Raw genomic sequence first — 24,356 nt, 5'->3', positions numbered from 1 at the left:
CTTTTTTTTGGAAGGGATATACGGGGCGGCACAACATGGAGGGCCGAAGGGCCTGTTCTATACCAAACTGCCACAAACGTAATATAAAATGTAATCATTTCTCGTTGCATGCATTGAACATTTGCGGGAAACGCACTGGTGGCGAGAGCTGACGGGATGGATTGTGATGAATGAGTGAGTACTCACTCTGGCCACAAATCCCATTGAGGAAGTGCGCGTGGCCGCGCTACTCCCAGCAGGCACTGCGCGGGAAGATGGCGGCGGCCGGGTCGCAGCCGAGCGGCGCCAGTCCGTGGGTAGGGTTCCCGTTCCCCGCGGGGAAAGGCGGCGACGTGGAGAGCAACACACCTCACGGCGGAGGGGAGAAGGCCAAGAAACCGTGCCGGGCTTGCGTGGACTTTAAAACGTGGATTCGGCAACAGAAGAAGGTGTCGGCGGGGAAGGAAGGGGTGAGGATTAGGTGGATGGGCCGAACGGGCTGGGATGGGCAATGGATATGGGCCGAGCGGATCACCGAGCCTTGGGGAGAGTGAGGGGAGGGGAGAGGAGGAGGGGGAGTGGGGGAGGGGAGAGGAGGAGGGGGAGTGGGAGTGGGGAATGAGCGGGGAGCATGGAGTGGGATGGGGATTAGTGGAGAGTGCGAAGGTTGTGAACATGGAATGGGAGTGGGGTGGAAGAGTGGGTTGTGGGGGAGAGGGAGAAAGCTGAGAGGGAGAGAGTGGGGATTGGGTGGGGAGAACAGGGAATGGGGGGATGGAGTGTGGGGGAAAAAGTTTGAAAAGCACTGTTTTAATCGTACCTAATTGACCCGTTATGTGCACGGTTTCATCTTTGGCTTGGCTTTGCGGACGAAGATTTATGGAGGGGGTAAATGTCCACGTCAGCTGCAGGCTCGTTTGTGGCTGACAAGTCCGATGCGGGACAGGCAGACACGGTTGCAGGGGAAAATTGGTTGGTTGGGGTTGGGTGTTGGGTTTTTCCTCCTTTGTCTTTTGTCAGTGAGGGGGGCTCTGCGGTCTTCTTCAAAGGAGGTTGCTGCCCGCCGAACTGTGAGGCGCCAAGATGCACGGTTTGAGGCGAGATCAGCCCACTGGCGGTGGTCAATGTGGCAGGCACCAAGAGATTTCTTTAGGCAGTCCTTGTACCTCTTCTTTGGTGCACCTCTGTCACGGTGGCCAGTGGAGAGCTCGCCATATAACACGATCTTGGGAAGGCGATGGTCCTCCATTCTGGAGACGTGACCCACCCAGCGCAGCTGGATCTTCAGCAACGTGGACTCGATGCTGTCGGCCTCTGCCATCTCGAGTACTTCGATGTTAGGGATGAAGTCGCTCCAATGAATTTTGAGGATGGAGCGGAGACAACGCTGGTGGAAGCGTTCTAGGAGCCGTAGGTGATGCCGGTAGAGGACCCATGATTCGGAGCCGAACAGGGGTGTGGGTATGACAACGGCTCTGTATACGCTAATCTTTGTGAGGTTTTTCAGTTGGTTGTTTTTCCAGACTCTTTTGTGTAGTCTTCCAAAGGCGCTATTTGCCTTGGAGAGTCTGTTGTCTATTTCGTTGTCGATCCTTGCATCTGATGAAATGGTGCAGCCGAGATAGATAAACTGTGACCGTTTTGAGTTTTGTGTGCCCGATGGAGATGTGGGGGGGCTGGTAGTCATGGTGGGGAGCTGGCTGATGGAGGACCTCCGTCTTCTTCAGGCTGACTTCCAGGCCAAACATTTTGGCAGTTTCCGCAAAACAGGACGTCAAGCGCTGAAGAGCTGGCTCTGAATGGGCAACTAAAGCGGCATCGTCTGCAAAGAGTAGTTCATGGACAAGTTTCTCTTGTGTCTTGGTGTGAGCTTGCAAGCGCCTCAGATTGAAGAGACTGCCATCCGTGCAGTACCGGATGTAAACAGCGTCTTCATTGTTGAGGTCTTTCATGGCTTGGTTCAGCATCATACTGAAGAAGATTGAAAAGAGGGTTGGTGCGAGAACACAGCCTTGCTTCACGCCATTGTTAATGGAGAAGGGTTCAGAGAGCTCATTGCTGTATCTGACCCGACCTTGTTGGTTTTCGTGCATTTGGATAATCATGTTGAGGAACTTTGGGGGGCATCATAACTCCAAAGGAAATGACCAATGACATTTTTTCTCAAGCAAAATAATACAGTAGTAATTGGGCTTAGAGTAGCGATTCTCAACTTTCCCTTCCCACTCGTAGACCACCTTCCAAATCACAGAGCACCGATGACATAAGGATTACTTAAACTGGTATGTGAGTGGAAAGAAAAAGTTTGAAAACTGCTGTGCTAAAATCTTTCCCTTGCAGCCCCACCCCTCTCGGTTTCCATTTTGTTAAAAACATCCCAGTCATCTCATGGATATTTGTAACAAGTTTGAGATCACTTTCAAATATTGGTTCACAATTGAAGAACCACTTTAGGTGTGCATGTATTTTTGATGATTGAGTGATTGACAGCACATTGTTGGGCAGCATTTTTCAACTCTGGGAATTTGACATGATGTTAAGACATAATTATCAGCTGAAATACTGAATGAAAACTATGGGGTTATTTACAAGATGTACAAATATACAAGATATACAAATGTAAGTAAAGCCATTGATAAATTTATAAGTATTATCTCAACTTGGTTTAAATGTGGAAAATAATATCATGTAGAACGGGGCAGCGCGGTTGGCAAAGCAGTTAATGTAATGCTGTCACTTCACCAGTGATTGGGACCAGACCAAGGTTCAAATCTGTGCTGTCTGCAAGGAGTTTGTACATTCTCCCTGTGTCGGTGTGGGTTTTCCCTGGGTGTTCTAGTTTCCTCCAGCTTTGGCGAAATGGCCTGTTACTGTGCTGTATGCCTACATTTTTTTTAAAGTGAAATTAAATAAGTTGTTGCTGGAGTTGGTTAGGGATATAAGGGACTTGTAGAAAGTGTAAAAGTTAGCATATTGAGTGAAACAACTAAGTCTGCAGATGCTGTGATTGTAGTAAATACACAAGTGCTGGGAAAATTCAGCAGGTCCTGCAGTGTCTGTAGGAAGCAAAGATATATAACCAACTTTTCGGGCCTGACCCTTTGAGCATTTGTCATGTCCAACTGTTCAACTGTTTGCACATGCTTAGTGCTGGCTGTGATGGTTTTCTTTATGCATGTGCCTTAGTTGCTGAATGTTTTATTATGATATCAATGGACTATTACTGCAACAGTACATTTCCAAATTAGACTAGAAACTTCTTGGAAGACTCAGTGAAGCCCCTTTTCCAACTGGCACCCTCTCCAGGAATTAACTGGGAATTTACTGGGACAGGGTCCAGTGGAAAAAAAAGGAACACAGACTGAATGCCAGCATCAAATGATGTAATTTCATGCCGGGGATTAACCACCTCTACCCCTCCTCATCCCTGGCGTTGGCTGATGCTGGTCTGCTGATAAATGCAGTGGAAAAGGGTCAGCAGAAAGTCACTCATTTCTAGTGGAAGATAGAACACGCTGATCCCTGGGGATGAGTTGTGTTCAGTTAATGTCCCAGTTAAGGGTGTCCCATTGGAAACAGCACAAAGGGCTTCCTATCCTGGGACATGGCACGGGCAATTAACTGGAATTCCAATGGAAAAGGGCCTAAGATTGAATGGCCCAGTTCATGCGTGCAGTGAAGCCTAATTTAGTTGTCAATAGAGCAATTTGTGCTTTTTATCAACAAGACATTCTTTTTCTTGCCACCTTCCCCATCTCACTCAAATGATTAACTGTCCTTGCTGTTGCTATCAAGATGGGTGAACTTTAAATCTGAGGTTAAGAATTTTAGTTAACTGAAAACATCAGGTCATGTAGAGAAAAAGATGTATAAAATTTCCCTGGAGCACAGAAGAATGAGCAGAGATTTGATAGTTATTTAAAATTAGAGTAAATGTAGCTAGGCTTTTTCCTCTGAGGGTAGGTGAGATGCAAACAGGAGGACATGGGTTAAGGGTGAAAGGGGAAAAGTTTAGGGGGAACATTAGGGAGAACTTCTTTCACACAAAGACTGGTGGGAGTGTAGAATGAGCTGCCAGCTGAAGTGGTGAATGCGGGCTCAATTTTAACATTTAAGAAAAATTTGGATAGGTACATGGATGGCAGGGGAATGGAGGGCCATGGAGGACAGCGTGACTAGGCAGAAAAGTAGTTCGGCACAGGCTAGAAGAGCCTGTTTCTGTGCTGTGGTGTTCTGTGGTGCTAAGTAACTGATAGATCACCAGCAGTAACTATGGAATTGTGAAACGGTCTCAAAATTAAAGGATCCTGACAATTGTGAAATGATGGATTTTGGAAGGTTAAACAAGGCAAACATGCACAGTAAATTGTAGGGACTGAAAGTGCATTGAGCAAAGGGATTTAGGCTAAAAGCCTATAGATCTCGAGAAGTGGCAGCACAAACTCTTTGGAATATGTACCTTCATTAGCGATTCAAAAGCAGCAATATCATGTTACAACTTTATATCAGTTTTATCAGTTAGGCCATGTGTGCAGTTGTAGTTCAAGTCATGTTTAATGTCATCTGATTGCACAAGTACAACCCAACAAAACAGCGTTCTCTGGCCCTTGGTGCAAAACACGTAGACACAATACCAGACATAACACACATGCAGACTGACAAAACATATGCAGGACTCGTATTCATATATACAAATAAGTAAATATTGTTTTGTGAATATGAGAGTCTCAGATGGTTGGTGAGAGCAGGTCATTCAGCATTTTCACTGCCCATTGGCAGAAGCTGAGCTGTTTCTCAGCCGAGTTGAGCTGATTCTCTTTCCAGACAGGAGCAGCTGAAAGAGGCTGTGTGCAGGGTGGAAAGGGTCCGCAATGATTTTGCGTGGCATCTTCTTCACACAACAATTCTGGTAGATCACGTGGATAAGGTGGGGAGGGGGAGACTCTAGTGATCCTCCCTGCCACTCTTATGGTCCTGTGGATTGACCTCCAATCTATTTCTCTACAGCAACTGTGCCACACTGTGATGCAGCCGGCCAGCCAGCCATAGAGCTCCTGCAGAAGGTTGACGTGATGGTGGCTGGTAGCCTTGCCCGCTTCAGTCTTCTCAGGAAATGCAGTCGCTACAGTGCTAGTTGTCACAGTGAAATATGGATGTGATGATGTAGGAGAAAGTGTGGAGGAAATCTGCCTGAATGTTGCAAGGATTGCTCAGGAAAGCTGCATTTTGTGCAGCCTTGAACATACTTGGATGGATTAACTAAGAGGTACCACTATCAATAAAAACATTGGTTCCCAGACAGATCACATCCTTTCTAGCCAGTGTAAGAGAGTGGCTCCTACTGCTTTATACAATGGCAAATAGCATTGCAGTGTGGATATTTTTGGGCAGAGCAGAAATGGCTTAGAAAGGGGATGTCCACGCGAAAGACTGAATGCTCATGCATTTTATATTTCACAGGAAAATAAATGAAAGCGCTGATGCCATGATGAACTATATATTTAAAAAAAGCAAGATTTCCCCTATGGCAGTACCTTGAATCAGTATTCTTGGGAACAGTCTTTTGTATTTGAAGTCATATTTGAGCTGCCGTCTACATTTTTTTGAGTTTAGGGTTGTCAAATCTGTCTAAGCCTGTTCTTGAAGGTGTAGCCATGAATTTCCAAATACCTTGCCCCTTTCCATACCACATAAACAGCAAAAACATTTTTGACTTTCAAAGATCCTGGCGGCAGCGATCGGGACCAAGGTTCGAATCCCATACTGTCTGTAAGGAGTTTGTACATTCTTCTCGTGTCTCCGTGGGGTTTCCCTGGGAGCTCCGGTTTCCTCCCGCCTTTCAAAATGTAAAAAGGTGGGGGGGGTGTAAGTCAATTGGGTGTATTTGGCAGCACGGGCTCGTGAGCTGAAAGGACTTGTTACCATGCTGCAACTGTAAATTTAAAATTTAAAGCCTTTTATCTTGTTCCTAATTTGAATTTTTACACTTAAAAATGTTTCCAAAAAGATATTTTTTTTAAAAATCACCAAAGTCTCCATTTTATCTCCTGTTGTTTAGACGCAGCCATTCTTAACGGGGACCATACAGCCCCGAGGGGACTACAGCAAATTTAAGGGACACCATGGACAGAAAACATTTTAAAAAATTTTGTGTGTATTTGGTAGGAACGAAGTATGGAAGAAACCAACTAAACTGGACTGCTTCACAGGGAAGGGGGCCCATTAACTTTGAGCAGAGTCCCAATGGGGCCATAGCCCAAACAAAAAAGATTGAGAATGGACGGTTTGGAGCACCCTTTGTGCTATTGGTGAGGCAGATGTGGAAGGTTGACATGCAAGTGTAACATGGGACCTTTGATTGAAACAACTGGAGAATAAAACCACTGATCTAAAGATGTACCTATTGGGCTTGGGCTGCTCTTTCTAAGGGGTAGACAGATAGCCTGACAATCTTGAAAGTGTTTCTCCTATAAGTATATAATCTGGTTACACAAAATGCTTCTACTATACTGCAGTACATTCACTTCTCAATTTGCTCCGATTAGACAATGATTTTTGTATGTAGCTTTTGGCTTTTTTTCCAGTTCATTAAATTTTCGTCCATGGGCTACTGATATTTCCATTGCTAGAAATTCTATTCTCATTTACTCGATCAAAACACTGAGATTTTGACCACTTCTTTCAAGCTTGCTTTAACATTCAAACCTGCTGTAAGAACACCCTCAGCAGTTAAAGTCTGCACGTTAAACTGAGGTTGTTCATCCTCAGTAAATTTGGAAATCTTTTGGGTGTCAAGATTGAGAATGACTTGCTTCTACCCCAGTAACACATCGGCTGCCACAGAACAATTTGTAAGTCAAATGACAAGGAGGTTCAATCCAATTGGACGCCAGGCCTTGCTGTTCGGATTCGTACATAGTGCACTTTTTGTTTTAGGCTACAGTACACAAACCGTGCATCTTGGCGCCTCACAGTTTGGCGGGCAGCAACCTCCTTTGAAGAAGACCGCAGAGCCCACCTCACTGACAAAAGGCAAAGGAGGAAAAACCCAACCCCAACCAACCAATTTTCCCCTGCAACCGCTGCAACCGTGTCTGCCTGTCCCGCATCGGACTTGTCAGCCACAAACGAGCCTGCAGCTGACGTGGACTCTTTACCCCCTCCATAAATCTTCGTCCGCGAAGCCAAGCCAAAGAAGAGACAGTACACAAATCTGTGTTAACACTGGTCATACACATTTAATCATGGCAAGTTCTCCAAGTCTGGCATACTTCCTAAAGTGTGCTTACTGTCCTCCACTTTACAAATGCGACTGCATTTTACAAGATATTTGGATCTGGCTTAATTGGCAACATCTATTCATGTTTTCTAAATAGAACCTACCGGTAATCTGAATGCACATTCAAACTGGCCTCCTGTGTGCCCAAATCAGATCACTTGCTGTTTTTTAAAAATTTTGCCTAATTTAAATGACATCTTGGAAAAAGGAAATTTAATCACATGCAACACTTGGTTTTTCAAACGTTCTAGCTTGTATATGGTAAGATATTTTGAAGTCATTTTCTGTAGAATTTTTTAAAAACTGAGCCCTGCTTTAGTATTGATGTATATTTTAATTAATTTGCTGGCTTCATTTGTAGGAAGTTGCAGAGGATCTGGATAAAGAGCGTCCTATTGAATGTCCTTTAGACCGTGAAGAGCTGGGGAGGAGCACCTGGTCTTTTCTTCATACAATGGCAGCTTATTATCCAGACAAGCCCACCACAAGTCAACAGCAGGACATGAAGCAGCTTATTTCTTTGTTTTCAAAGTTCTTCCCCTGTGAGGAATGTGCTAGTGATTTGAGAGAGAGGTCAGTGTGATTACATTTGTTTTAGTTTTCAGCATCTGATCACCTTAGACTGTTGTCTTCAGTAAAATTATGCTGAAGTTACCAACACCGCAGGTAGCCTTTAATGTAACTTGGATTTCTAACTATAACCAAATAACCATGTCCAGCACAGAACAGGCCAGTTTGGCCAAAGAAACTAAAATATGAACATAAAATCCCAAGGTAAACTGGAGATTGGAATCTTTTTGTTTTTTATAAGTATTAAGGCTGATTTTTAAGTTGTTTAAAATTGTCCTATCTTTCCTTTTACCTGTCACATTTGGAAGTGTTTTTGTATATTGTCTACTCAAAGGTATAAATGTTCCTTTTATTGCCACATAATAATCTATTAAAAATATAATATACATGATATACTTTAACTTTTGTCTGCCATAAGGCAAACAAAGAGTCACCATGAGCGTTTCCCTTAACAATAGGAGAAAGAGAAGTCAAAGAGAGTCCCTTCAGAGCTGCTGAGTGTCCATGGATTTTCCTCCAGCGCCCCCGCAGCGTCCGCAGCCGGACAGACTTCATTTCAAACCATCGGCAACCGGAGGTCCAGATCCAAACTGCCAATATCATCAGGAAGCCTTCAGCACCCAAAGCCCCCTGGGATCCCTTTTTGCCCTCCGCACTCTCGAATCCTGGTTCCGATACCTGGTCTCCAGCTGCCCACAGCCTGTGTGGTCCTTTGATCGCAAGTTGCCAGCAGCCTGTGTGAATCCTTAGAGACGTCAAGTTCCCAACCGCCCACAGCCTGTGTGGGTCTTTCAGCCCCTGAGCCTCTTGCTGGTCTGCTGCTTTTGTCATCTTCTCCCCTGCTTCTCCCTCTCAAAGGCAGGTGTTTCTCTCATTCCTGGTGCCCTGTCCCAGTCCACTGCTTCCCTGCAGTCTGCAACACCTCATGGTCTGCTGCCCAACTTGGGCACAGGCCCCTTGGTTGAAGGATTTTTTTTTTTAAAAAAGCACTGTTGGCTTCTTTAAGAGGCCATTTGAGCCATTGGTATCAAAAAACCAGGTGGTAAGACCTGCGGAGCAGCACCGAGTTTTTGCTCCCTGCTCTCCCAGATCTGCACCAGCAACATTATTGCCAGTACTGCAGCTCCGGCAGTGCTGCTGTTTATTCACTTGGAAACCAATGCTTCCAAGTCTCACTCTTCCACTGTATTGCTCCTACAATGTACACTCCATCAGCCCACTCAACCAGCAACCAGTCTCCTGGTTTCAAAGGTTAATTTTCTTGATGAAATTCACTTGAATAAATTCCAATCTGATTTCCCCCATTCCTTCCACTCTTGAAGGCCTTAGGCTTGTGCTGAAATAAGCATGTTATTCCATAATACATGTTCAGCAGAGGGGCTGCTGACATTTCCCACTGATATCAGTGTTACTAGCTACCAATTAACAATGGGAATCTTGGCTACTTGTACTCTCTGCAGTCATGAGGTGCTGAGATAAGCTGGCAAGCTACTTCTCCAACTTGGCACTTGCAATGTCTTGAGCCTTGTATCTTTCTGATTCAATTAACTCTGCCTTCACTGTATAATTTTTTCAAAGGTATGAAATGTTTACAGTGTACAAGTAAATAAAACAGAAATAAGTAGCAGGCTAGGGTGAATCCAGAAGGAGGAAAAAGTTTGCATTTTACACTTGTGCCCATACATCAGAACTGGAAACATTAGAGATCGCTTCTCTGAAGAAAATTGGGGGAAATATGAAGAAAAGAGTCCATGAGAGAGTAGAATAGAGCTTTATTAAACAGTTGAGTCTTGTCATTTGCTTTCTGTAAAAACTGTCATAACATTAAATTCCTTAAATTTGAGTTGGGATGGCAGGAAAGTGCAAACAATGGGATGCTGGAAGAAAGTGGCAGATTAGGCCAAACAATTTCACTCTTTCTCTGTCCTCCAGAGGGTGCAGTGGAGTCAGGAAGATAATTGTATAAGGATCTCCACTTGTTCCTGGCTGTCTCCAGCAGAGACAGCCGGTTGAAGAAAGGATTGTAATTTCTAAAATCTGCAAGAATAATTATTTTGGGAAGGGGAACATTCTAGTTTTCAGTTTGTCTCTTCATTGCACTTGCACAAAATTTTGCTTGATTTCAATAACTTTTTGTTTGATTGTCACCCTGAAGCAAGTGGTTACTTGAATTTAGTGCATTTTAATATGAAATGATGACATGCTCTTCCATGGGAATGGTATGGAAAGTTCTCTATCAGAATGAAGAATTAGTAGCGATATGGTTAGCGCAACACTGTTACAGCACCAGTGATCGATCGGGACCAGGGTTCAAATCCCACACTGTCCATACACCCCATGTCTACCGGGGGCTCCAATTTCCTCCCACCCTTCAAAACGTACCAGGAGTGTAGGTGAGTCAGATGTAATTGGGGCAGCATGGGCTTGTGGGCCGAAAGGGCCTGTTATTGTGCCTAAGATTAAAAACTGAAGAATTGAAATGCCTAATACTGTAAGATGGGTCATGTCTGCACATTGAGTGAGGATATAAACAACTCATCACCAATCTTTGCTGTCTTTGTCGTGGAAAGAGCCAAAAGTAATATTCAATTAAATTGCTGTTTCAACAGGAAGGTGCCTTTGGGCCTTCTGCATACAGCAGTGGTTTTCAAACTTCTTTTCCATTCACATTCCACCTTAAGTAATCTCTATGCCATAGGTGCTCTGTGATGAGTAAGGGATTGCTTAAGGTGGTATGTGAGTGGAAAGAAAAGGGTTTGAAAACCACTGTTTTAATCGTACCTCATTGACTTGCTATGTTCATGGTTTCATAGGAAATGGGCCAATAAAATTATTTCGGTAACAATTGAGTCTAGAGCAGTGATTCAACATTTTTTCCCCCCCCCCCACTCACATCCCACCTTAAGTAATCCCTTACTAATAACAGAGCACCAATGGCATAGGGATTACTTAAGGTGGGATGTGAGTGGAAAGAAAAAGTTTGAAAACCACCGGTATCATGGAATCTCATAGTAACACTCAGAAGAAAGTCAAAAATGCAGTTTGTGGGACGGGCAGAGCTTCAAGATCCAGGTCCCATCCCTAGGAGGAGTAGCAATATCAATTAAACAGATTTTGTTCAAGTGAAGAATTTGAAATCTTTGTTTTGCAGCACTAATTCTAGTCTCACTAATTCTTTTAATCTTTGTATCTCTTATTGTAGACTGAAGACAATTCCACCAGACACTAGCAACAGGTACAAGTTTTCTCAATGGATGTGCCTTCTCCACAATGATATCAACAAGCGTATAGGAAAACCAGAGTTTGATTGCTCTAAGGTGGATGAGCGATGGAAGGATGGCTGGAAGGATGGTTCATGTGACTGATTTTTAAATCTCGTTTTCTATCACTTTGATCTGTGTAGGTATTTATTTTCTTGTTCTTGATAAAATGCACTTGCCAGTTTTTGGGCCATCTGAAAGTTATAACCTGTGCGCTCCCATAATATTTCCATCTCTGTCTTGTACCTGGTTATCCCTCAATTCCCAAATTAGGGGAGCTGTTTCACAACATGCTCACCCAGTTCTGATTGAGGGACTAATACTGGACTGATTTCGTTCTTTAGCAAACTATGTGATGCAGTCAATCAGGATCAAATGGTGGAAATGATTAGTCATGATCAGTTTGGGATATTTTATCGTGACTAAAATAGGAAGAGGTGATATCAATCATGTAAAGAGGGAAAGAAGAAGGAGAAGCAAAGAAGCTGGGGAGGGGTTAAGATGAATGGTCTTTTGAACATAAGGTAGGAGAGATGAAGAGAGGGAGAGTTCATGGGGGAGGGGAGGGAAGCTAGAGAGAAAGGCAAGACGAGACAAGATGCAAAATGGAACAGAGGTGCAAACAATGTGATGCTGGAAGAAAGTGGCAGATTAGGCCAAACAATTTCACTCTTTCTCTGTCCTCCAGAGGGTGCAGTGGAGTCAGGAAGATAATTGTATAAGGATCTCCACTTGTTCCTGGCTGTCTCCAGCCGGTTGAAGAAAGGATTGTAATTTCTAAAATCTGCAAGAATAATTATTTTGGGAAGGGGAACATTCTAGTTTTCAGTTTGTCTCTTCATTGCACTTGCACAAATTTTTGCTTGATTTCAATAACTATTTTTGTTTGATTGTCACCCTGAAGCAAGTGGTTACTTGAATTTAGTGCATTTTAATATGAAATGGAGAACACTGAGCCATAGTTGTATCAGAATCACCTGCTTGTGAACGAGTAAACCAGTTTATATAGTGACTAGCTCTAGTTTTGCTTTTAAAAGAATTTTACAAGGTTTGGAATGAATTTGAATGGTTGAAACTCTTGAAATAAGGAAATATGATTTCCATGCATTGCCACATTAATTATCAGTTTGATTTTTAGGTGCTGTCTGCCTTGTTGACACCAATGTCATAGCAATTACATGACAATTTTGGATAATATATTTTCAGATTGTGTGAGGATTATTGTTGACACGACGTGTAGGAAAACTGGTTGGTTTTTCAATGCAGTTTGTGAGATTAAAGCATGTATGAACTCTGCTACATATAAAAAGTACTCAGTCACCTCTCCTCAAACTGCCCCCATTGATTGCTTCCCATTCTAAACTCGTTCATTTTTAAAGCTACCATAAGGATTTATAATTGCAACAATAGAAGTGCATATGTCTAAATATGCCATGTTGGAACTGTGGCATGCTTTTTGTTTCCATAATTTAACCAGCCTTAATGTAAATTTGAACAGGAATGAGCATTTAAGAACTCCATAGAGTGAAATTTGAATGAAACAAGAAAAGCAAAAAATTAGAAAAGAAAAGCAGTTTCATTTGCACTGAATGTGAATCAATGCAACTAGTTTGTCTAGATTACTTATCACTTAAGATTGCATTAGAATTTAAATAAGCATATAGTGAATCAGTAGGTATACCTTATTTCATTTGTTTTTTTCCCCCCCCCAAATTATCTTTCCCAAGCAACTCATTGGTTACCTATTAGCTACCTTTACTTCCTGTGGATGCTGTGTGACCAGCCGAGTTTCTCCTGCGCATTTGAGTATTGCATTTGACCCCGGCATCTGCAGATGCTCTTGTCTAATTTCGCTGGAGCAGCTTCCTGCTCCAGGCCATTGGTTAAAAGAGGAAATCCAAAGAATTGTCATACCTGAAAAAAAGACCAAATGCTATCAGCTAATTATGATAGCTAGAGGAGAATGTGGATGTGGGAAAGGACAAGAAATGCAAAAATCTGGCCATATTTGTAAACACATTAATATTACATTTTGAATTTTGGCTTGTAAATGCCATTTATTTGTGTTAGTGATTTTTTTTGGGGGCAGGTAAATTTTTACTACGCTTACTAACATGCTAAATATAGCTATGTGCAAGAGTGTCTTTAACTGCTGTTATTTAAATTGAACTATTTCAAATCAGTGAAGTGTAAATATGCTATTTGACTGTCCTCGTTTCCATTGTGGACTTGCAACTTCAGTCTAAGAGGAATTAGGGGATATGGGGAGAAGGCAGGTAGGTGGAGTTAGGTCATAAATTAGATCAGCCATGATCGTATTGAATGGCGGAGCAGGCTCGATGGGCCATTTTTGGCCTACTCCTGTTCCTACGTTCCTATGTAACATAGAAACTTCATTTCTGTGGGTCAGATAGATCCCAGAAGAGACTCGTAAGATATTGCACTCAATACTTATGATCATTCCAGCCATGAAATTCTGAACTCGTATTGTTTTAAATTTGTTCTAAAAATAGGATAAAAATCACAAAATGATTTTGTTTTTGGCTAAGGGAATCTTATTCTTGGGTTTGTACTATAAATTGTTGTTGTTTTGATTCCATGATTAAGTTATGAGCATGGAATTAGATTACTTGAACCTTTTCCAAAGGTAATGTCCTGAGACCTGTTTAGATGTTTATTTGCTCTAACCCTATAAACCCACAGTTGGAAAAAAAATCCACTAGTTACAGATTTAACTTAAGAAATTGACTAAACTTCATTTACCATGTGCAAAGTTCCAGATTTCTACGACTCTGCTTCTTTCCTTGCTTAATCATACAATCCTTCCAAACACCAGCCAAGATCTTCCCGAAGAGCAAAATTAATTCCTTTCAAGCCTTTTTTTAAAAAAAATTGTTAAATTGTCAATAATAATTCACTCTGAAGGCCAGATTCTTTCTGCTGAACGCCTTGCAAAGCCAATATACAGCATTTGCAAATGCATGATGAGAAATTGGAGGGATCTCGGGGGAATCAGCCATGATCGCAATAAATGGACAGACTTGGGGGCTTTGGTTCTTCCCAAGCCACAATGCCCAGAGATGTTCTCAGTCATTCAGATGTGGCAGTACTGTGCTTTTCCTAATCAATCTTCTTTGCCTTTTTGTTATACACATTACTACCTGCATATATATTTACAGACTCCTTGGTTTCTACAACATTTCATAATTTAGAAAATATTCCTTTTTTTTTAACATCCCCATTTGATACAATCTCCAGAACTCTCTTCAATATTATTTTTCGTTTCCCGTAGAAAGTAAATAGTGATGAAGACGGAGTCTCATTGACACCAAAACAAAATTTCCCCTCGGCAGCAGCCACTTTTGGGATTTTTTTTTCTGTTGCACCACTTTTGCCTTTGAATCCAGCTGCACCTGGTGGAGCAGAAAAGAAGAAAAACTCTCAAAGGACACCAGGACGGGTGAAACAGGCGGGGGTACCCAAACTGAAAGTCTGCCTCCAATTGGCAAAGCAAGACTTGGATTACCTAAAACCTGTACTTCAAATAGATTAAAGATTTTTATTTACATTTCTAGCATGTGCATTATTAAAAGCGTCGATCAAGTCGTGCTGAAACTACTTTAGATTTAGATATTAAAATGTGAATATTTTGGGGGTTTTGAATTTGTCTCAAGATGTTGAATATCATAAGGAAGAATAACATTTGTCTGGACACTGTTTTCCTTTAAGAACGGCGGCGTGGTTAGTGAAGCGGTTAGTGTGATGCTGTTACAGCGCCAGCAACCGGGGTTTGAATCCAATGTGGTCTGTAAGGACTTTGTATGTTCTCTTTGTGTCTATGTGGGTTTCCTCCAGGTGCTATGATTTCCTCCCACCCTTCAAATCATACTGGTCGATTGGGTATAATTGGACGGCTTGGGCTTATGGGCCAAAACGGCCTGTTACCATGCTGTATATCTTAAAAAAATGGTGCTATTGAACAATTGAAGTCCTTGTGGTAAAAGGTGACTTCAGGTTGTGATTTTGATCCCATCATGATGCAACTTTTTATTGAAAGCAAGAAAATGTTTTGACTGGCTTCTACTCATTCTTTTGAGAAAGATGCATAGCCAACATTTAAGAACTTGTTCCTTTCAATAGTCTAATCATTTAATCTATAATGTAAAAGGGTGGTTTTATTTTGCAGGTTAGCTGCACTTGTGGAAACCATTTTTTTTCCAGTGTGAGAAGTGGAATCTACCCAAAGCAATGGCTTAAGGTGAAATGATGCAGGGAATTAAACCCGGGGTGCATTGTTCATTCATGAAATAAGACCAACTCCATTATTTCTTGACAGAATTATTTCCATTCTATAAATAGACATGAGGAAATATGCTTTGAGGTTAAACTGTTAATTTTGCATCATCAAAGCTCCAAATTAAAATTGACCTTTGTCTGCCATGAATTGTTGTAACACATTGAAAGCCTCGATAGTCTTTTCATTTGTGTGCTGTCTTTTTATATTGTCTGTATACTTTGAAAATAAACAGGATATTTCAATTTCCATGAAGCAATCAGCTCACTCCTATTAAACAATATCATCTGAAAGCTTCCATTTCAAGCTTGTCAATCTAGCGATGGATAAGCAGAAATTTCTTCTAACTAAAAATCCCCAAACACGTCAACCCTCCAGTCCCTGAGCCCTCCCTCAGTCCATCCCTCCCCTTGGCGGAGGCCATGTTTGAACCACACACCAGTCATATTTAATCGCACGGACTTCTCCAACTGAACAAAACTCTGGCAGCTGTTTGAAGGAATTTGTTCCCCTCTGTACAGGAAATCACCCCTGCAGTTTCCCTCTACATTGCTGAAGTTGGTATACCAAGAGTTAAAATGTGCTGTTGCTACTTCAAGCCTCAGTGTGAGTGGCAATTGGCAGGGTTCATTTTCCCTTTGGAGGTGGGGGGGGGCATCTTACTCTGAGCAGCCCTGGATCAATGGTCATTATTCCCACTGGGATCAGCTGCAGCTCAGGAGCCAGTTTCCCTTTGATAGGAATGACCCTGGCCTCTGAGCTATTTCTCCCCCGCCTTTGGGAACAGCCTGTGCTCAAGGGGCTGTTATTCATGTTTGAGTATTACTTCAGCAAGTTTTCTTGCAGAAAGGAAGTGAAATATTTTTTGTCATCGCAGGAGCATTTAAAAAAGAGCACACCTTTACACCCCAGAGCTGCCTTTGGATAAGAAACTGGAGTGTGCACATTGTTTCTCGGTAAGTAAACCATTGAGACACTTCTGATTGGGAAGGTGCTTTCCAACTGCCTTGTAAAATGGGGTTGCCCGGTTAATGCCCCACTCACAAGGCAGCTTGAAAGGGTCTGACCTGGTCTGTGTTGCCCAAAGTCAACCGGGTCCCTATGCTACCTCAGTGGCATCACGGAAATCTTGGCTGTGATCGGGGGAAAGAAGGGTCGCTGCTAGTCCCCAAGGTGGAGAAGTGTGGGGGGGTTGAGAGGTCACTGTCATGGGGGGAGAGGGGTCGACTGTTGCGGGGGGGGGGAGAGGAGGGGCGGTTGCCACGGGTGGGGGAGAGTGGAGGGGGGAGTTGGCTGCCGCAGGGGAGAGAGGAGGGGGGCCAGCTGCTGCAGGTTGGGGGGGGAGTGCGATTGGCAGTGGGAGAGAGACTGACACCTGGTGGGGGGACGGGGACAGGGAAGACTAATTTGAGTGATGCGTCACTTACTGCGTCATTGCGGGGGCAAAATCCCCCCCTTGCCGGGTTGACGATTTACTGGGGCTATCCCCCCCCCTCAGGTTAAAAGGTGCCGGAGGTACCTTTGCCCCACTAATCGCACCTGGGTCCCAGGAGGGCTACCTGGGTGCTGCAGTTTAAAAGCACCTAATGTTATGGTCCTCTTACAGAGCTGGATGTATGAAAAACCCTTTCTAGGGGGAGGTACAATTAATATTGTGGTTAGTGCAGTGCTATTACGGCACCAACGACCCAGGTTTGAATCTGGTGTTGTCTGTAAGGAGTTTGTACATTTTCCTGTATGTGTGGGCTTCCTCCAGGTGCACTGGTTTCTTCCTGCCCTTCAAAATGTATGGGGTTGTAGATTAATTGACTGTAATTGGGCAGCAATTATGTCTAAATTTAAACTTCGAGTCAGTACAAGGGGAAGGTTATGCATGGGATGGCAGATCTGTTAATTTCCTCTTTTGAGGGAGTGATTAGTATTTGGATAGGTTTGTGAGAGACGGTGTGAATTAGTTTCACCTAATTGTCTTGATTTGCATTTGAACAGCGCGGTAACAGGCCGTTTCAGCCCATGAGCCCGTGCCGCCCAATTACACTCAATTGACCTACAACCTTGGTATATTTTGAACGGTCAGAGAAACCAGAGTTCTTGGGGAAAACACACGCAGACATGGAGAGAACGTACAAACTCCTTACCAACAATGTGGGATTCGAACCACGGTCCCAATTGCTGGCACTGTAACGGTGTTGCACTAATTGCTGCGCTAACAGTGCCACCCAATTCAGCTGGATGTGCACCCTTAGAAATGAGTTGATGGAAGGTGGCAGAATTTCAGTTTAGTGGGATGACTAGCTTGGTATTGTTTGTGATGGATGGATTTGGAGAGGTTTAATACTCTTCCGTTAGGAGTATATTGATGATACTGTGGCGGGTTGTGCACGAGCACAGCGAAAAGACTGAGACAACAGGCTGAGAGCTCAAGTAACACAATTGCTTTACTTTGAATTCCACGCTGAGGCCTTAAGACTGCGCCTGGTTCCACCCCACATGTTCTGGAGCTTGCATCACGCTGACGCAAGTGCGCCGTGCCCTTGCGGTCTGCGCTGAAAGAGAAGGTCCATCTTTGCTGCAGCTGCCCCGCTGACCACTGTGTGACAAATGGGGCTGTTTTGTCTCTACAACTATGTGCGTCACCACCCAAAGAATCGGCACCGATGGTTTCACGATGCGTCAAGGGTGAGGTCTGCTGTCTTAGCAGCCGTCCCCTACGTATTGGCGGGGAAATTGTACTGGTTGTGACAAGTCCAGATGGGCCGGTTTCAGGCGGTCCAGTGTGAATATTTCTTCCTTGCCCCCCAATGTCGAGTAAAGGTGGATGCGTTCCTTTGCAGTACCTTGTAGGGTCCCTCATTAGGGGCACTGGAGGGGAGTCCTGAGCACTCCTCTTTGCACGAGTACATACTCACAGGAGAATAAGTCGGGGGGGGGGGTAGTTGCAAGGTGGCTGACTGTGTCGTGATGGCGGCATTGGTGTAAGTGAGCCAAATTTGTCTCGCAGTTTCTCATGGACAAGTGCATTGTCGGTGGTTTGATTGGGTGGAGGAAGTACTGGCCCGTGACTGCAAGGGTCTCGCCATAGACGAGTTCAGCTGAGGAGGCTTTGAGGTTGTCCTTGGGTGCTCTGCATATCCCCAGGAGAACCCAGGGAAGTTTGTCCACCCATTTGGGCTTCTTAAGCCATGCCATCAGTGCTGATTTTAGGTGGCGATGGAAGCGCTCAACCAGCCCATTGGTCTGAGGGTGGTATGGTGTGGTGCGATGCAGTTGGGTGCCCAGGAGTTTGCAGAGCTCGTTCCACAGGGCAGAGGTGAACTGAGCTTAGTCAGTCATTAGGTGCACTAGGACACCAAAGTGGGAGAGGAAAACCCTGGTGCATGTATTGGTGGAGGAATCCGGGAGGAGATAGCCTCTGGCCATTGAGTGAGCCTGTTCACCACCGTGAGGCGGTAGTGCGATCCTCAAGAGACTGGAAAGGGCCCAACTATACCGAGGTGGACGTGCTGGAACCTGCGGGTTGGAGTATCAAACTGCTGGACATGGGACTTGGTGCGTTGCTGGACCTTTGCAGTTTGGTAGTAAGTGCAGGTTTTCGCCCACTCTTTGATTTGCTTACGTAGTCCGTGCCAGACAAATCGGGAAAATACCAAACCACACTGCCATTCTGATGGAGGGGTGAGACAAACCGGGCATTGTGTCGAAAACCATTCTCCATTGGGCCGGGGTAGGCCCGTGGAGACATTGCAGAGGAGCGTAGTGCCATTTGTGTCAAGTGGGAGGTCCTGGAGCTGCAATCTCATGACTGCAGTCCTGAAGCTGTGCATCTCGGGGTCGTTTTGCTGGGCATGAGCTAGGTCATGGTAGTCGATGCTTTACGACAAGATGTTGACCGCTGGCCTGGAGAGTGCATCAGTGGCATTTTGTTTGCCTGAGAGATGGTGGTGGTGAATTCAGAGACGAAGGATAAGTGTCTCTGTTGTTGGGCGGACCATGGGTCGGAGGTCTTGGAGAAGGCGAAAGTGAGTGGTTTAAACAATAAACGGCCACCCCTCCAGGAAGTAGAGGAAATGGCACACAGCCAGGTAGAAGACTAGCAGCTCTCTGTCGAATGTGCTGTACTTCAGTTCGGGCGGTCGCAGGTGGCAACTGAAAGGAGGACTCCTTAAGCTGTTAATGAACTGTTCCAAGATTTCCTTCTGCTGTGTTGGACAAGTTGACTTTGAGGGCCATCGGTATGTCCATTCATGGGCAGATTAGCATCATTGTATGAGCCAGGGCCTCCTTGGGCTCCTCGAAAACATTGTGAGCTTCCTCCGTCCACATGAGCTCCTTCGTCAAGCCTGACATTAGAGCAAAAAGAAGGCGCATAATCCTGTTTCCCACGGGGATGAACCTGTCATAAAAAACCATGTCCACAAACTCTTGTAGTCCCTTCAATGTCTTTGGTCTGGTGAACTGTCGTATGGCCTCCACATTGTCATTGGGTGGGGGGGGGATTGCGCCAACTTTGTTAATTTTGTGGCCAAAAGGTTGATTCCTTCGAGGCCGAACTGGCACTTTACCAAATTAATGGTGAGGCCGAACTTTGCGAGGTGGTCGAAAAGCTGACAAAGGTTTGCCATGTGCTCCTCGGGCGTCCTGCTGGCTACAAGTTGGTAGATGAAAAGGAATGGCACGTCTCTGCCGACCGCATCCGTGAGGCGCTGGAAATGGGCTGCATTCTTCAAGCTGAAGGGCAGGCGGAGGAACTCAAAAAGGCCGAAAGGGGTGATGATGGCGGTCTTTTGGACATTGTCCTGGATCAAGTCGACCACGGAGGTTTGCTGTGAAATCCTGGATGTGGGGAATGGGATAGCAATCGGGCATTGTCGCATCGTTGAGGTGTCTGTAGTCTCCACAGGTTCTCCAGCTGCTGTTGGACTTTGGTACCAAGTGGAGGGGCGAGGGCCACGGGCTGTTGTAATGGCGGATGTTTCCGAGTTCTTCCGTGCGTTTAAACTCTTGGTGAGTTGAGTTTGTCTGGGGCTAGGCGACAGGTTTGCGAATGCACCGGCAGGCCTGTGGTTGCAATGTGGTGCTGGAGGCAGTGGTTCGGCATGACAGAGGTGAACAGGGGGCACAGAATGGAAGGAAAACTAGCGAGGAAGCGGCTGTATTGCCGTGGAAGCAAGCTGGTGGATGGTTCGTTGGACGTGCCAAGGGGCACCGTCTGGAAAGTCTCCACGTGGACTAATCGTCTGCCCTGGAGGTCCACCAGTAGAGAGTGTGCCCATAGGAAATCTGCGCCAAATAGAGGCTTGTCTACCGAAGACGGTGCGAATGACCAATTGAAGGTGGTCTCGCCAAAACGTCCAGGAATTCGCCTCTTGCCAAAAGTTTTCATGGTGGTGTTATTGGGTGTGCACAGGGAGGGGCCGTGAGGTCTCGCGCGTGTGTGTGTGTGCGTGTGTGTGCGTGTGTGTGCGTGTGTGTGCGTGTGTGTGCGTGTGTGTGTGTGTCTCGAGCGACGTAGGGGAATGAGGCTTATCTCTGCCCCCATGTCCACGAGGAACCTGTGGCCCGAGATACTGTCCCAGACGTGAAGAAGGCTGTTCGGTCAGCCAGCCGCCGCTGTCTCTAACAGCGGCAGGCCCTGTCGTTCCCCAGAAACGAACACAGTTGGCGGCACCTGCGTGCTGATGCCCCTAACACTGATGGTAGAAGCACCATTTTGGATCAGACTTTTCTATTTTCTGGCGGGGCCTGCTCACATGGTGGACTGGACTTGGACATTGTCCTTGGCAATAGCCATATAACGGGGTTGACTGAGTCTATGGTCTTGTGCTTGGAGCAGTAGAGAACGTCTGCTCGTGCCACAACCTTGCGTGGACCGCTGAAATCTCCGTCAACCGATAAGGAGCCTGATGTCTTTGGGCATATGCTTGCAGAGCGCCTGCTCGAACATGAGGCAGGGCTTGTGCCCTTCTGCCAGTGTGAGCATTTCGTCCACGAGGGTGGACGGGGTCCTATCACCTCGGCTGTCCAAGTGAAGGAGCCTGGAGGCTCTCTCTCACCATTGAAATCTGTACATGATAATGAGGAGGTTTTTAAGAGCCATGTATTTATCTTCCTCTGGCGGTGCCTGAATGAGGTCATCGACCCGTGAGGCAGCTTCCTGTTCGAGCGAGCTGACGATGTAGAAGTATCTCGTTGAATTGGAGGTTAGCTGTTTGATCTGGAACTGGGCCTCTGCTTGGCCGAACCAAGCGCGAGGCCTGTTCATCCAGAAAGTTGGTAGCTTCAACACAATGGCGCCTGTGGCTGCAAGTTCCATTGTGCTGAGTCTTCTGGATGTGGAGTCTCGTCGGGGTCACCAGTGTAGCAGGTTGTGCGCGAGCGTAGTGGAAAAGACTGAGACAACAGGCTGAGAGCCTGCGTAACACAATTGCTTTAACTTTGAATCCGAGTCACAACCTTTAAGGTGCTGTTTAGTCCCACCCCACGCCTTCCGGAGCTCGCGTCATGCTGCCGTACCTTCTTTGCTGTGGCTGCCCCACTGACCGCGCATGACAAGCGGGGCTGGTTTACCGCTACAACCATGTGCGTCGCCACAATACTATGCTCAGCAATGCTGATCGTGCAGACTGCTATTCAGCGTAGATATTTGGTTGGACATCGTATCTTCCTTTGTTGTTGTGGTTTTATTATTGTTCTTTGATATGGATAAAAGGAGGGTTTTATTCCTTATTTTAGAGTTTGCCCTTTGCTGGTTGGAAAATATTAATGGATAGTCACAAGGTAGAAAAGTGGGAGCTCAGAGTTGTTAGGGAATGTAAGGAGGACAAGGGAATAGTTGATAGACAGGGGGAAATGCAGATACATGAGTGGTGCAGGGGAATAGTTATAACAGCCAGGAAGGGTATGAGATTGTTGCCTGAAAAATCAAACCGACCACAACCTAAGCACTTTGTGCTATTCTGTCATGCATGTGACAGGAAGGATGTGGCGGCACTAGACGGCGGACAGAGATAATTTACAAGAATGCTGTCTGCACAGCAAAGATGTGGATATGTTGAAAGGTTAGCTCTGGTGTAGTTATTTTCTTTAAAACTGAGGAAGACTTCACTGAAGGTGTAAAATTGAGAGGCCTAGAAAAGTCTACCCTCCTTGGCTCAGAGACTGGTTGGGGGGGTGGTGGGGGGGGTGGGGGGGAACAAGTTTAAAAGATGGTTTGGACAGCAGTTGGTTTTAAAAATAGAATCTGCTTTGTGGTGTGCATCTGGTACATTGTGGGTTGGGTGAACGCTTGATCTCTGTTACTGGCATGGGATTGGGTATAATTTCTCAATCAACATTGTGAACTGGCATCTTCGATTATTTTTAAAAATTACATTTCCTTTTGAGAATGTGTGTCCATGATTTGAAGAAATGGACCTTGGAGACATGGGATTGGGAAATTCACACTTTTTGGTTGGACTTTCTCTGCTGTGATTGTCCTCATGGTCGGGGGGGATTTTGATTTTCCTAATTTTTGAGAAAGTTGTTCTAATTTTAGAGCAAATGTGAGAAAATGTCCAGACATTATGGCTGTAAGCTTTTAAATATTATTTGTCCTTTTGATGACCAGCACAAAGTTGATGCTCTTTCAATGCCCCATGAAAGGTTTTCTCCAAATTTATTCAGAGCTGAGCATTACATGAATTGATAACCTGTGAGAGATCATCTTTTCTAACTTAAAGGATTTTGTTCCCCCCCCCCCCCCCATCCAACCATAATTAGTTGTCTCCAATAACATGGAAGCAAATAATTACAGTGCCCTCCATAATGTTTGCCCCTGTGCTGCATAGTTTTAAATTTGTAATTAAAGTGCACATTCCAGATTTTATTCAAGGTTTATTTGTATTCATTATAATTTGACCCTGTAGAAATTGCAACACTTTATACATAATCCCCTCATTCTGTTTGACCAGGCCTTTGGGGATTTTTCTTCATGATGATTAGAATTCTTCTGTCATCATCAGTGGAGGTTTTCCTTGCTGTAGGTTGAAGCGCCGTCTAATGAGCTTGGAGGCATTTGCCCGAATTTGAGTAGGTGAGATATTTCTATACACCAGTTCCTTTGCGATTACTGAGTTCACCAGTATGATTTTTTTTTGCTTAATGATGTTCCAAACTGTTGATTTTGGTAATTCTAAGCTTTGGGCAAATTCTCTTACTCTTTTATTCTTATTTTTCAGCCTCATAATGGCTTCTTTGACTTTCATTGGCATGAGTCTGGTCGTCATGCTGGAAAATGGCAACTACAGCCTCCAAAGATGATCAGAAGCTTAGAAGCAAGCCTAGCTCTCTCAGACCTGCACCAGTGAAGCAATTAAACATACCTGAGTACTCACTAACGCCAAATGTTCCAAACATTATGGTGTCCTGAAATGAAGGGACTATGTATAAAAAGTGCAGTAATTTCTACATGGTTAAACCACAATGTATACAAATAGCCTTGAATAAAATCTTTAATGAGATGTGAATTGTTTGATTGTAAGCAAAGGAATAAAGTGTTTTTGTCCCAAACATTATGGAGGGCACTGTATGTTCATTAACAATTGAACATATAATCCAGTGCATAAAATGGTAATCAGAACTAAACTGTATTCTGGGGTTGGTAAAAGGAATCAATAAAGCAAATTAATGGATTCTACCATTCACATGCAAGTCAGATCTGTGTTATAATCCAGATGTTGCAAGCACAGTATTTGCCAGTTGCTGATTCTACATTAACTGAACAGCAAAAAAACAGAAAAAGCGGATCCTGTGGTGCATTTTAATGGATCCAAGAAGAGAGGACAGATAATTAAGACAAAGCAGGTGCATACCATTGGTACCATTAGCTTTTCAGATCTGACCGATCTCTCAAATTCTTCTTTTTCATCCACAGAGTTGAAAGCAATTGTGTCCTTTGGACAAGTTTGACATCCACCCTTTCACAGGAAACAAAATT

At 44.5% G+C, this 24,356-nt stretch overlaps 1 protein-coding gene across 7 annotated transcripts; it reads left to right on the top strand.

The window, feature by feature from the left end:
- Window positions 1-230: 230 nt before the first annotated feature.
- gfer (growth factor, augmenter of liver regeneration (ERV1 homolog, S. cerevisiae)) lies at window positions 231-23,880 on the top strand. Of its 7 annotated transcripts, none has more exons than XR_011346985.1 (6): window positions 231-449; window positions 7,620-7,831; window positions 11,031-11,227; window positions 16,260-16,338; window positions 23,332-23,453; window positions 23,599-23,684. XR_011346985.1 is itself a non-coding variant. In XM_069904690.1 (4 exons), the coding sequence occupies exons 1-4, from the start codon at window positions 255-257 to the stop codon at window positions 23,678-23,680; spliced, it is 522 nt and encodes a 173-aa protein (XP_069760791.1). In that variant the 5' UTR covers window positions 231-254; the 3' UTR covers window positions 23,681-23,880. The 7 variants fall into 7 exon arrangements, 3 of the variants coding, with proteins under 3 accessions (XP_069760791.1, XP_069760790.1, XP_069760788.1); XR_011346988.1 differs by having other exon boundaries at window positions 23,332-23,449; window positions 23,599-23,665; XR_011346986.1 differs by lacking the exon at window positions 16,260-16,338.
- The last annotated feature ends 476 nt before the right edge of the window (window positions 23,881-24,356 follow it).

The sequence above is a fragment of the Narcine bancroftii genome, chromosome 12 (genome assembly GCF_036971445.1).
Source record: "Narcine bancroftii isolate sNarBan1 chromosome 12, sNarBan1.hap1, whole genome shotgun sequence".
NCBI lineage: Eukaryota > Metazoa > Chordata > Chondrichthyes > Torpediniformes > Narcinidae > Narcine > Narcine bancroftii.
The sequence above is the reverse complement of the archived record's forward strand: the minus strand, read 5'-3'. Positions and strand labels throughout refer to the sequence as shown.

What these genes read in the sequence shown, in the direction of transcription:
- gfer (XM_069904687.1), top strand. Translation starts at nt 255, where the DNA reads ATGGCGGCGGCCGGGTCGCAGCCGAGCGGCGCCAGTCCGTGGGTAGGG. An exon ending in TGTCGGCGGGGAAGGAAGGG is followed by an intron (nt 450 to 7,619) that starts GTGAGGATTAGG and finishes CTTCATTTGTAG; the next exon opens with GAAGTTGCAGAGGATCTGGA. An exon ending in GCTAGTGATTTGAGAGAGAG is followed by an intron (nt 7,832 to 11,030) that starts GTCAGTGTGATT and finishes CTCTTATTGTAG; the next exon opens with ACTGAAGACAATTCCACCAG.